Source organism: Monodon monoceros, unplaced genomic scaffold, assembly GCF_005190385.1.
Source record: "Monodon monoceros isolate NGI ecotype Baffin Bay Population unplaced genomic scaffold, NGI_Narwhal_1 Super_Scaffold_11, whole genome shotgun sequence".
Classification (NCBI taxonomy): Eukaryota; Metazoa; Chordata; class Mammalia; order Artiodactyla; family Monodontidae; genus Monodon; species Monodon monoceros.
Genome location: NW_021703767.1, coordinates 1928833 through 1941672, shown reverse-complemented (window position 1 = coordinate 1941672; position 12840 = coordinate 1928833). Strand labels below are relative to the sequence as shown.

The 12840-nt window shown below is 63.0% G+C and overlaps 1 protein-coding gene across 4 annotated transcripts; it reads left to right on the top strand.

Annotated features, from left to right (window-relative positions):
* Window positions 1-119: 119 nt before the first annotated feature.
* Window positions 120-12384, top strand: GATD3A (glutamine amidotransferase like class 1 domain containing 3A). Of its 4 annotated transcripts, none has more exons than XM_029215276.1 (8): window positions 120-326; window positions 537-589; window positions 2012-2125; window positions 3035-3154; window positions 5513-5605; window positions 8173-8329; window positions 9445-9540; window positions 9648-12384. In XM_029215276.1, exons 1-8 carry the CDS (start codon window positions 153-155, stop codon window positions 9660-9662), a joined length of 822 nt encoding a protein of 273 aa, XP_029071109.1. In that variant the 5' UTR covers window positions 120-152; the 3' UTR covers window positions 9663-12384. The 4 variants fall into 4 exon arrangements, with proteins under 4 accessions (XP_029071109.1, XP_029071108.1, XP_029071107.1 ...); XM_029215275.1 differs by having other exon boundaries at window positions 9445-9549; XM_029215274.1 differs by having other exon boundaries at window positions 9445-12384.
* The last annotated feature ends 456 nt before the right edge of the window (window positions 12385-12840 follow it).

The following is a 12840-nucleotide window of genomic DNA, read 5'->3' as shown; positions in this document are numbered from 1 at the left end:
GCGGGGACCCGCTGCGGAGCCAGGAGCCCTTGCCGGGTTGAGCGCGAGCCACGGGCGACTGCGCAGGCGCGGCCCCGCTCACCGGCGCGCTCGCGGGCAGGGCGGCGGCAGTGCGCAGGCGCGGCCCCGCTCACCGTGACCCTGCGACCCCGATGTCCTCGCGCACGATGGCGGCCCTCCGGGCTTTGGTGGCGTCCAGGCTAGCGGTGACCGCCGCCTTCGCGCCGCGCCCCGGCCTGCGTGCGCTGCCGTTCGGCGGACCGGCGCAGTCCCCGCGAGCGGCCTTCCACGCCTCCGCGCCGCGCCCTGTGACCAGGGTCGCAGTGGTGAGCGGACGGGCGGGGCGTGGGGAGGAGGGGCGGGGCGCCGAGGTCGGCCTTCCCACCCTCCCCGTGCCCGCGGGCGGCCCCTCCGCCCCCCACCGCCTCCCTCGCGCTGACCTCCCTCTCCTCCAGGTCGGCCCGTCCCCCTGCGGGAGGCGGTCGGCCCGGCCGGTGGACCGCGTGACCCCAGTGACCGGCCCTCCATCCCTGCAGGTGCTGTCCGGATGCGGGGTCTACGACGGGACAGAGCTCCACGAGGCCTCATCGTAAGCCCCTGGGCGGCTCGCCCTCGGGAGGGTCGGTCCCCCTTTTCCCGAACCGTTCGGAGAAGCCTTCCTGCTGGTTAGGAAGGCAGAGAGGACTGCTGGACCAGACTCAGGGAGGCGCAAAGGACAACGTTTAAACTCAATGCGCGTAACGTACAGGGAGACACAAAAAGAGCTTTTTAGTATCACCTGTGATGCTGTCACACAGTGGTAACCACTTAACATCTACTCTGCTGTTTTTCCACACCCACGTGTTGTAAACATTGGGATCAAACGGTCCTGCGAGTTGGAAATCAGAGAGCTCTTTTCTGTCTTTACAGCATGATTTTTAAGGGCTGTGCAGTGACCTCGCTGTAGACCGATGTCATTGGGGTAGCCTGTCAGCTGTTGCCGAGTAGTTTGTCCTTTGATCGATTTATTTAAAAAGTTCCTGTGAGCAGGACCGTGTAGGGGCTGTCAGATTCAGAGTTAGTTGAAGGGGAGAGTTAGGTAGTGGTTGGGGAACACACCCTTCCCAATTGCGGGGCCTCGCTGGTCCCCGGAGGAGTCTGAGGCTGGTGGCTGGGGGTGGCCGCTGGGCGTGGCCAGCGGGTGCTGGCGGTGGCCGGACAGAGAGTGAACTTTAGAGCATGCTGGGCTGGTGGGTGGAGAGGGCCAGGAGTTTCCTGATGGGGACTGAGCGGGGTGGGGCAGGAGAGAGGAGGCGGTGAGGAATAGCCAGCAGCTTGAAACCTCCCGGGCAGAGCAAGGAGTTGTAGGTCGAGTGCCCGTGAGGTTCCGAGGAGCTGAACCCCAGTCCAGGGGTCCCAGCCCTGACAGGGGACAGCTGTGATCTGTCTTGGGGTCTCATGTCTCCTCTCTCTCTGGAAGTGGGTAGTGACAGCACTGCCAGGTACAGATTTCGTGCCAGTGTTTGGACTCGGACCTGCCGCAGAGCAACCCTTGGTAGATGCTGGCATCAGTAACAGCCCCCAGGGTTGCCTGGGTGTCTCCCACCCCCATGAGGGGAAGGTTGGGGAGACCAGGAGCTGGACTTACTTTGGAGACTAAAAGCCCTCCTCAACCCCTCGAGGCCATTGTGGATTGGCCCATGGGAGGAAGAACACCCAGAAGGAGCCTGGGAATGCAGACATCCAGGCTGTGACAGTTGCCGGGTCACCTGTCCCTATGGCCTGGTTTGTAAATGGAGCTTGGGGGCGGCTAGCTGGTCTCCACAGGCCAGTTCAGTGACAGCGAACTCAAATAGAGGGCATTTGGGTCGTTAGCAAGCCAATCGTGACTTTTTGCAAAGCAAGGAGGTTGTTAACCTATGTGAGAAGTATATACCTGTCAGTCACCTAAAACACTGTTTTTAAACACCCGGTGGCAGGTAAAGCTGGGCCAGGCACATGTCAGAGTCTGGTCTGATTCCCTCCTGTGCAGGATACTGGTTCACCTGAGCCGTGCGGGGGCCGAGGTCCAGATCTTCGCTCCTGACATCCCTCAGATGCACGTGATTGACCACACCAAGGGGCAGCCTTCTGAGGGCGAAACCAGGTACGGGCCCCTCCTCGTTGTCCTTGAACGTGCACGGGTTGAAACTCCCCGAGAACCTGCGCGTGGTTGCTTCGTCTTAGCTGGGAGCCGAGTCCACGTTTAAGGGGACCTGACAGCAGTGGTCCTGACGCTGTGCTGGACCCCAGGACGTCCCTCGCCGTCCAGCACTGTTGGAGCAGTGGAGGAAGGTTCCCTCTGAGTGAGCTCCTCGCGCCTTCATTCTCTCCGAATGCCCGTGCGTTCATTTGGTCTCAAACCTTGTCCACCCATTTGGACCCACGTATCTGTGAGCAGCTCCCACCAGCATTTCTGTTCCTGCGGGGAGTGCGGCCCTGGCCTCGCATCTGCTGAGACCCACCTCCCCGCTCCGGCCTGGCCCAGACTGCAGGGCGATGGCCCCTGGGGGCCGTGGTTCCCAGGTGCCCTCCAGCGGGTGCAGACAGTGAGAGACGGGGCGGTGGGAAGGAGCCGCAGTGCCGTCTCCTGGGGCTGCGGCCCAGTCAGGACCCAGACCCTGGGCCGCGCAGCCGGGGCTGGGAGGAGCTCCCTCTGCGGCCGGTCCGGGGCTGCCTCACTAGTCCCTCAGAGTTGCTTCTTAACGCTGCCCCCGCGGTTCCATCACCGTCCGTTCCCAGCGCCAAATGCTCCCTGGTGGCCTTGCCTGACACAGGAGTCCGGGTGGCTAGGCGTGGTGGTTCGGAAGCGCCCATCTGAAAGGGCTCCAGAGGACGTTTCGAGCACAGACCCGCTGTGGTCACTGTCGCTGTGTCGCCTTTTCTGGGGAGCAACCCGCACTGCCTGTGAGCCGGGAGGACAGGTCCTCTTGTCTCGTGGAGGCTCCTTCCTGCCCCGTTCTCCCGTCTGTCCACACACTGAACCTGCTGGGGGCCTCTCTCTGCTCTTCCCCAGGAATGTTCTGACTGAGTCCGCGAGGATCGCCCGCGGCAACATCACCGACCTGGCCAAACTCAGCGCTGCTAACCACGATGCGGCCGTCTTCCCCGGGGGCTTCGGAGCCGCCAAAAACCTGTACGTGTTTCGGCTCGGGGCTCTCCTGCTTTTCCCCTGGACTGTTAGATGGGGATGCGGTGGTGATGGGAGCAGCTCTTGGGGGGTCTGGCCCAGCGACGACGCAGCTGCCCCATGACAGGGAACCCCGGTGGGAGGAGGCTCCTGGGACCTGGCCATCCAGGTGTGGTGCTAGGGGTCTCGTCACATCAGAACCCGTCCGTGTACGTGTTCCCTGCAGACACCTGCTCTCCTGTGGACCTTGCAGCGCGGAAAAGTGCCTTTCTGGTTGGGCCGCTGGGAGGACGGTCCTGACCAGAGGAAGGGAGATCTTTTTTTTTTTGCTGTTTGGGTTGTTGCCACGGTAACTGGACCTCAAGCCTAGGAGGCCGTCACACCGCAGCTGTGATGTACTTTGGGTTTCAGGTTCTCTTTTTGTTCTCTCGTTCCTTTCTTCTCCGCGTTTCATGGAAATTCTCTTGCGCTGGCCTTGCGGGCCCAGCACGTCCCTTCCGACGTGGCGCGGGGCTGCTGCTCCCGTGACGGAGGGGGCTCGAGGGCTGCAGGAAAGCACCCAGCAGCTGCGCCCCGCGGCTTTGGGGCTTTAAACACGGGGCAGCATGCGTCACAGCCTGGACTACGTGCGTTTTGGTCAGTGGACCGCTTGGTCATTGAGGTTCCTGCAGCAGCGCGAGGGTCTCCCAGCTGGCGCTCTGTCTGTCCGGGCGCCGTGCACCCAGGAGCGGGGGCAGAGGCGGTTACGTTCCCTGAGGTCCACCTCTGCGCTCGGTCCTTCCGCGTCCTGACGTTTTGAGGCTCCTTTCTGCTTGCGGCCATCACCAGAGCACCTCTTTTCTCCACGTTCCCACCGGTTTTCCCACAGTCCTTCCTCCCGCCTGGACCCCTGCCCCGCCTCGTGTCCACTCTCTCTCCCAGAGCCAGCCCGGGAGTGCTTTCCCTGCATCGCCATCCTCCTGAGCCCCCTGGCGGGAGATGGCAGATCACAGTCTGCGTCGGCTGGCCTTGTCCTTCTTACGGGACCGGGTTTCTTTCTCTGAAAGATGAGCTGGATTCACAGACCCTGTGCCTTCCCTCAGCCCTTAGACCTCGCCTGGCGTGAGGGTAGCTTGAGGGTTCGTTGGGGTTACGTCCCTGGCGTGGCTGACACCCTGCCTCGGGTGACTTAGTGGTGGTGCGTCTCGGTGTACAAGGAAGCAGGGCCTTGGGTCAGCATCCATGTCTGTGACCTCCCAGACCCCTGGGGGAAGCTGTGATTTCTGGCCACTGGTCCCAGTCTTTCTGACCTTTCCAGAGGAAAGGCCAGCTCATCGGCGGTCTGTGCGGTGCACAGGGGGCAGCAGGCGAGGGCTGTGTGACATTCACTGTGGAAACCCAGTTCTTCCCGCTTGGGACCCCAGGATCACCTCTGGCAATGCTGCTAGCTTTTTATTTTCCGAGAGATTCACGTATATGTCTGCGTTAGAAATCCAACCAGATGGTAGTCTCTCGTCCTGCACTTGGTGTCTTTCACTTAACGCTGAGGCTCGTCCCTTAAACGTCTGGCAGCCGCACACACAGATCCCGCTGTGTAGGCGACCCAGTGCTGACGGGACTCCCGGACCTCCTGTTCTCTCTTTTGTCTCATGCCTTTCGGAGGTACGACTGACGTGCGTGTATTTGAAGTGTACAACCTGACCTGTTTTGAGACGCTTACGCGCCCTGAGGAACCACCTCAGGGTAGCCGGCGTCCCTCACACCCACAGGTTGTCCCGTCTGCGCGCGACGCACGGGGTGCCCGGGGCAGAGGCATCAACCACGTGAACGAGGCGGAGGAAGCCCGGGATGGGGCTCCTGGCAGAGAGGCGTGGCCTTTCAAATTTGATGGGTCTGAATTTGCCTTCCAAAGAGATGGTACTGGTGTGAGCCCACCGACCCGGAGGGAGGCCATTCCAGACACCCCAGCGGTCTTGCTGTGGTGAAAAAGACGGCGTCTTGTTTGATTTGGGTTTCTTTTCCTTCTTAGTGAAGTGCAGGATCTGTCACGGGTTTTGGGCCAGTGGTACGTCCTGCCGTTCCTGGGTGGGCCGAGCTCATGGCCCGAGCGCCTGCGTGTCAGCTTCCCCTTCACCTCTGCTGGCCTTCCTGCCTTTAACCTCCCACGCTGCTTTATGTTTCAAAAAATAGAAAAACATACACGCGTGTACGTGTAATTACATGAAAGGCTGTGCACACGTACTTGCACACACGTGTCACTTTCTGCAGTTGCTGAGAAGTTCGTGGAGCACGCAGGATCCCGGGGGGGTGGGGAGTGGGGCTGGGGGCTCCCCAGGCAGGCAGGTGTTGAGCCCTGCGGTCTAAGGAAGCCTCTTCTCGTGGCAGGAGCACATTCGCCGTAGACGGGGGCGACTGCAAGGTGAATAAAGACGTGGAACGCGTCCTGAAGGAGTTCCACCAGGCCGGGAAGCCCATCGGGTACGTGTGGCCCAGCGGGCCCAGCAGTGGTGGAGGGAGGGCGGTGGCCGAGGCCGTGGCTCACAGCCAGGAGCTGGTGCCTGGAGCTGTGTGGTCTTGGAGACCCTCAGCCCCTTTCCTTGTTATAACTGAGAGGGTTTCGTGTGATCTCACAGGCGCCTTCCTGCTCTGAAAATTCTGTGGTCGTGTGGTTACGTTAATTTCTCCTGATGACTTAGGAGGGGAGGGGATGATCCTCTCAGGGTCTAGAAGGTTCCCAAGTCCTTCCGCGGCCCCCAGCCTTTGCCAGTTCTCTCCCCATGCCTGGCCTCCGCCTTCCTGTTCTGGCTTGGAGCAGCCCCTCGGCCAGCTGGCCCCTGTCCTTCCTCATGCCACGGCTGCCGTGAGCACCATTCCCAACCCCTGTCGCTCTCAGCTGCCCTTCCTTGGGGACCGGATCCTGTGGTGGCCACACACTGGGCCCACATTCACGGGCCCAGCCACTGCTCACAGCCCGGCCCAGGGTCCTCGGCCTGGCAGACGGGCGAGGCCAGTCGTAACCCACACCAGGAGGTGCTTGCGGACGAGTGATGGCGACCCCATCGTCAGACCTGCTTGTTAGGCTGCCCTTCCCACGAGCGTCCTGGGGGAGGGCTCCTCGGTGCTGCTTTACTACGGGCGTCGGCGCACGACGCCGGTGCTGGAGCGTGTGGGTCGCACGCTTTGGAGTCATCCCTGGCTGGGGAAGTCCTCCCAGGAGCACAGTGGTGCACAGATGCACTAAGAACAAAATCTGCCAGGCTTTCCATCACGTGGCTGCTCGCTGCCTCCCGTTGGAAACTGGAGAAGCATGAGGGTGTTAGAGCATTGGGTCTGAACGGGGCACAGAGGCTGCAGAGGGCAGCCCACCAGGGGCAGCGTCCTTCCCAGACCTGCGGCCACTCACTGGAGGCCCTGCCCGCTCAGCGTCGCAGGCACCCCCACCAGCGGCCGTAGCCCAGGGGCATGCCTGCCCTCGCAGCACCCAGCCGATCACCTCCTGGGGGCTCCGCTGGGGCAGCACCGGTGTGTGGGGGCGAGCGCCCGGGGCGGGGACCCAGCTCCCTTTCTCTAAAAAGTCAGCACGACAAACGGGACAGAAGCCCAGCAGATTGGCCACCTCACGGCAGGCACCCTGTCCACTCGAGTGAACAGGTGCCTCTCAGCTGAGCTGGAGAAGAACCCGGGTCACCCTGGGGTGGAGGGTGCGGGACGGTGACACGGTCCTATACCGGCTGCCGTGTCACCGTGGGCAGCTCCGTTCAGCCCCTCGTGCGGCAGGCTACGCGTCTGTCTCTAAAAGCAGCAGCGCTGTCTGGCCGCGTGCAGAACGCCCTTTCCGGGTCGGGGCACCTCACGCCCCCCTTCCGGGCCGCCCGTCACTCCTTGACCTGCTCGTCAGAAGCACGGACAGAGCGAGGGGTCCAGCCGGCTCTGCTACCTCCGCGCAGTGCGGGAGCCCCCGGCCAAGGACGGGCAGGCAGCCCAGCCTTCGTCTCGGGCGTCGCCCACAGAGTCAGGTGCCTGGGGACCTGCTGACGTGACAGATTCCCGAGATGGCCGTTGCGATGACGCTCACCTGCTGGGGGCTGAGGGGGTTTGTCTCGTGGTCCCTGAACAGGAGTTGTGGCAGTTGGCACTGAACGAGCGTGTAGGTGTGTTCTCACCACGTTGTGTTGCGGTGAGCTCAGAGGACCAATTGAGCAGACGGGGTGGTGGGCGCAGCCCAGAGGGGTGTGGACCCCAGGGGAGGGGGACCGGCCCGGCTGGAGCAGCTGTGGCAGGTGTCACGCGTGTTCTCGCGGGGGGCAGGGCCCTGGTGACGCCCTGGCTGCTGGGGGCCTCCGTGTTGGCTGATCCAGGGGCCCAGGAGCTGCCGGTTGGGGCCCCCGGTGAAGAGCAGGACCTCGGAGGAGCCCCGAGGGCAGGCGTCCGGCATGGACCTGCAGGGCTTGGACGCCTCCGGGGCAGCCTGCTCACGGGGATCTGGGGAGGGTTTGGCACACTGCCAGGACAGGGCCCCTGGCTCCGCACCGGCAGGTCAGGCGAGGCTGCTGCTTGGACCGTGTCCCCCAGCCCCCTGCGTCCCCTCCAGAGAAGGGGGTGGGTCTCAGCCGGTCAGTACAGCTGGGCTTCTCTGTTGCTGTGCGACAAACCACCCTAAAGCTTGGGCTGAAGACAGCGCCGTCATCTGTGGCCTTCTCTCCGGGTGGACCTTTGCACCCTGGGCACCGTGTCAGGTGCCTGGTGCGTATCTGGCAGCCGGGGTTCAGCTGGCTGCCCTCCGCCGCTCTCCAGCCTGACGCCGGGTGCCTGGAGGCTGCCCCATGCTCCACCGGTCACAACTGCCACGGGCAGCGCAGGGGCAGGGGCAGGCTCCAGCCCGTGGAGCTGGCAGAGGCTCTGGCACTGGGTCTTCCATCCCCGCGGCATTGGTGTCTGTGCCCCTTTCTGAGGCTGACCGCATTCTCTAAGCATGACTTGCTGGGCCCCTGGCCTGGCGGCCACATTCACATTCCTGAGCTGATCCTCCTTTCCTCGCCTTTCAGCTTGTGCTGCATCGCTCCCGTCCTCGCGGCCAAAGTGCTCAGACGTGTCGAGGTCACCGTGGGCCACGAGCAGGAGGAAGGCGGCAGGTGGCCGCACGCCGGGACCGCACAGGTCATCAAAGCCCTGGGTGCCAAGCACTGCGTGACGGGAGTGACCATATCCTTCCAGCAGCGGGGGCGACGTGGGAAACCGCTCTCTGGCCCCTTGGGGCCACCGTGGGGTGCTGCACAGCCAGGGTGACCAGGGCATGTGCGTGGAGGGGCGTAGCACCCGAGGCTGTGACCTCTCCGCCGTGCAGTGGTCACGTTCCCAAGTCCCCGCAGTGACGCTGGCTGAGCTCAGCACACCCCAGGCCGGGGGTTCGGTGGGTCCGGTGAGGAGACGGCCGTGGCTCGCGGCGGGTGGGTAGGGCACTGCCTGTGGCGGAGGGAGAGTGAGTACCCGGTGCCGGGCCAAAAGCCGGGGTGGAAGACGCGAGGGCTGCTTGTCCTTATCTGGCGGCAGTCCCCTGGGTGGCGCAGACGGAGGGCCGCCCCCGGCAGCCTTGTCGCCCCCATTTCTCCTGCAAGCGGGTCCTCTGTGTCCTGAGGTCACCAGGGTGCGCTGCGGGTGTAGAGAGCCTCGGGCCACAGGCTACCCGCCTTCCAGCTCTGCGCCTGGACCCGAGGGTCTCCATGGGGGCCAGAGTAGAAGAGCGCGGGGCCCCAGGAGGCGCAGGAGACTCCGGGCGTCTGTCCTGGCCGGGGCGCGCTTCTCGGTGTGTCTCTACTTGCAGGCAGTTTCAGGTGTGAATGTCCCTCCCCTTCCAGCACAGAGCGGCCAGCCCCGGACCTGGGGCTTGGCGTCGGCCCAGGAAGCAGGTCTCAGGGAGGAGGTGAGGCGCCTCTGTGCTGAGGCTGGGGCCCGGGTCCGGTTGCCCCGTGCTCACAGCGGGCGTTCGGACAAGCCTCTAACTCAGTCTCTTGACGTGAAGGATGGCGGTGCTGCGCTGCCTTCAGGGTGGCCCCGGGGTCCCGGCTGGTGCTCGGGCGTCCGGCCCACGTCTGCAGCCATGGGTCCCGTGAGGCCCACTGCTGGGACGTGTGTTAGGAAGCAGCCCGTGGGGTCAGGTTCCAGGGTCTTCAGTTAAAGTAGCACAGGGGGTGCAGAAAGCCCTTTCCAGGTGACGTTGGGGTGGGGGTGGGATGCGCGTCTGGGGGGGGGTGGGCGGTGCTTGACGCCACGTGCCGTCTGCTCCAGCTTTGCAGTGTTCTTCCGTAACCTGTGTGCACGAGGCTCACGTGGACCAGAAGAACAAGGTGGTCACAACCCCAGCCTTCATGTGTGACACGGCCTTCCACCACATTCACGACGGGGTCGGGGCCATGGTGAGCAAGGTGCTGGAACTCGCCAGCAAATGAGGCCCTCGGTGCGGGGCTGCTCGCCTGTCAGCTTGGAACCGGGCAGGAATTGATTTCTTCGCTTAAACCTGCAGGCATTTTCTTTGTAAGGAGAGCGCTCGCGATACGCTCGGGGTCAGGGGTAGACTCCCTCTCAAGGAGTGAGGCCGGGACGGCAGGGCCCACCGTCTGAGGGCGCTGGCACCTGGCCTCGTGTGCAGCTTCAAGCTTGAGATCAAGTCTGCCTTTCTGCGCCAGCGGAAGGGCGAGAGAGGACGGCAGTCCTAGGCCGGGCTCGCGTCAGAGCACCTTACTTAGTATTTGGAAGGAAACAATCTTTAAGTTTGTAAATCTAATAATCAGGAAACCAGAATACCATCTCATCGACAATTAAAGCTTCTCTAACCTGGAGTGAGCACGTATTAATTAGAACAGTCAGCGGCTTTCTAGAGCAGGCAGGCCCTTTGGGGAGAGGAAACTTCTTTCCAAAACAGACATGGGCAGGTCTGTTCCAGGCCCCCTGAGCCCAGCAGGTGAGGGCCACACACGAGGCTCCGTACCTTAGGCTCAGGTCTCCTTGTTTCAGGAAGGGAGGGTGCAGGTGCTCAGTGTGGACCTGCAGGTGGGCCCAGGCCCCGGGAGGGGGGCGTGGGCCGTGCGGGAGGAGCGATGAAGTGTGGGCCGGCAGGCTGGCTGGCGCCTTTCTGTGGGCGTGTGGCTTCTGTCCTGGGACGGTTCACGGGGGGCTTCTCCCGTCACAGCGCAGCCCCGCTGGCCTGTCCTCCGTGACCCAGGATGGCGCCCTGGGTGCTCGGTGCCGCCACGTCATCTGGTCCTGAGAAAGCTTCAGGGGCCAACACAGCGGGCTGTTTAGTTGGGTCCAGCCCACGCTGAGCTGTGTCCTGGTGGCCTGGGGGTGGAGTGCAGTCACAGGTCGCCCACGCCGCCCCTCACCCTGCCCCACCGACGGACACGCCTCTAGCAGCTTTCCAGGGTCTGAGGGAGCTCGGGGGGGGGGGGGGGGCCCGGGCCTGTGGAAGGAGCCGTAGAGCCTGAGACCACGCCCACCTGATCCGCTTAGCTCCCTTGGTATCTCACGTCAGGCAGTCTTCCCTGCACGGCAACTCTGTTCTCTGGTGGCCTGTCCTCCTCCCACGACGCTGGGTCCCATGGGACACAAGCCCCTGAGGCACACCTGCAGGCACCAGCCACACTGGCCAGCATCGTCCTTGCTCAAGAGAGCCCTGCAGGGCCCATCAGAGGTGAGGTTAACAGCTCATCCTAAGAAATTTGTTCACTGAAACATTTTGTACAGATTTGTGTGTGTGTGTGTGTGTGTGTGTGTGTGTGTGTACATGCACGTGCACATAGAAGAATGCAAAATCACAGGTGTGCACCTCGGTGAGTTTTCATGGAATGACCTGCCACCTGGATCCAAAGACCACAGCATCACCAGCCCAGGTCCGCTCTGCACCAGGGGGATGCCCAGGCGATGGTGTGTGTCCTGGCACACGTTTCTTCTACAGAAACGTTTCTGGAGGGTTCTCCACTGGCCGTCCGTGTCCCGTGAGCGTGGCCTCTGGGGAGCATGCCGAGGGCGTGGCCCCTGGGCTCCGGGTGTGGTGTGATGTGTTCAGCCCCTGTGTGCCTCGCCCCAGGATGCGGGCCTCTGGCCCTGGGGTCTGTTGGACCTTCTTTTTTCATTCCTGCCACCTCTGTGGCTGTGGAAGGTGTTCCCGTGGTTTTCTCAGGCCTCTCCCTCATGTCCGCTGAGGCCCCATCTCCTCTCTGTTTATTTCCTGGCCCTTTGGGGACCCTCTTTGGCAAAGCGTCTGTTGGAGTTTCGGGCTGTTCGTTATCGGTTGTCTGTCCGTGTTTGGTGATTGGAGCTACTTTGTGCTCTGGTTATAGGTCCTTTGTCAGTTCAATGGATTGCACGTGTTTTCTCCCACTTTGTCTTTTCGTTCCGAGTGGTCTTGATGAGCAGATCCTCCTGATTTAATGTTGGCCTGTTGATCACCCTTTACCGTTTGTGTTTTTCTGTCTTTCTGTGGAAGAAAACTCCTCCCCGCAGGAATGAGGGCATTTTCCTGTGTTATCCTCGTGTTAGCGGTTGTTTCGCCTCTTGTGTTTAGATCAGCGGTTCGTCTGGAATTGGTGTTGATGAGTCATTCTGCTCTGCATTTGATTCATCGCTTCTGGAAATGCCAGGGGATGTGCCCACAGAGCAGAGTGGGCTTCAGTGGCCCGAGAGGTGTCACTGCGAGGCCACCTGGAGCCCTGCTTGCTTGAGTTTATCTCACAGGCGCGGGGCGGGGCCGGTCTCAGGGGCAGTGGGGCATCAGTGCCCGAGGGGTGGAGACCCACAGGGAGCAGGCTGCCTGGATTCCACCTCCTCTGCTGCCACCTGCTGGGACCCGGCCAGAGGGCAGGCGGCTAGAGAGGGAAGGGCAGACTCACAAGGAAGTCCCCAAAGAATGTTTGTGTGGTCACTCGGTGTCACCTCACAGTTCCCTGTTGTCCACCCTGGACTTTTCCACACGAAATGCCCGGTCGCCCGGTCCAGGATGGCCACCACGGGGTGAAGTCCGGTGACAGCCAACACGCTGTCCTGTCGGCATTGCATCTGCCCGCTTAACCCTGGCGCCAGTCCTGGGCGGGGGTCCCCGAAGGGGGGGCCTGGGTCAGGCAGAAGGACCGGCAGAGAACCTGGCTCTGGAAATGTCTGAAACGTTCCAAAGCCCGAGAGGGGCCCCAGCAGCCCAGAGCCAGAGGGAGTCCAGGCACGAATTCGCTTGACGGGGATTGAGCGCCTGCTTCTTGCCAGCAGCATCGCAGAGCTGGGGGTCGGGGGGAGGGGACGGGGACACGACCCTGCACTCCCGGGGCCCGAGCTGGGGGATGGCGGGTCCACGAGCAGGTGAGCCAGGGGCCTGAGGGTATCGGGGGACCCGCCGGGCAGGAGGGTGGTCAGGGAAGGGACAGGCACCGTCTCAGCAAGGACCAGAGGCAGAGTGAGCAGGTGGCAGAGTGAGCAGCAGGCCCGACGGGGACGGGCCTGGGGAGCTGAAGGACAGCCGGGGCGTGTGGGTGCCTGGAGGCTCCTTGGCGGGGACCAGGCTGCCGGGGGCGCTGCAGAGCCATCCTTGGGTCTGGTGCAGGCTCCCAGGGTTGACCAGGCCTGGCTGGGTGGCCTCCTCCTGTGGGCACCACGGGCACCGCGGGGACAGGGCTGGTCATCTGCCTGTGGCCCTCCTGGACCCCACCGTCCCTGCCCTTTCCCCTGTC

Excerpts from the sequence above, each read along its gene's own strand:
- GATD3A (XM_029215274.1), top strand. The coding sequence starts at position 153 with ATGTCCTCGCGCACGATGGCGGCCCTCCGGGCTTTGGTGGCGTCCAGG. Across the intron at positions 3,155-5,512 it reads TTCGGAGCCGCCAAAAACCT|GAGCACATTCGCCGTAGACG; the intron begins GTACGTGTTTCG and ends TTCTCGTGGCAG. Across the intron at positions 5,606-8,172 it reads CAGGCCGGGAAGCCCATCGG|CTTGTGCTGCATCGCTCCCG; the intron begins GTACGTGTGGCC and ends CTCGCCTTTCAG.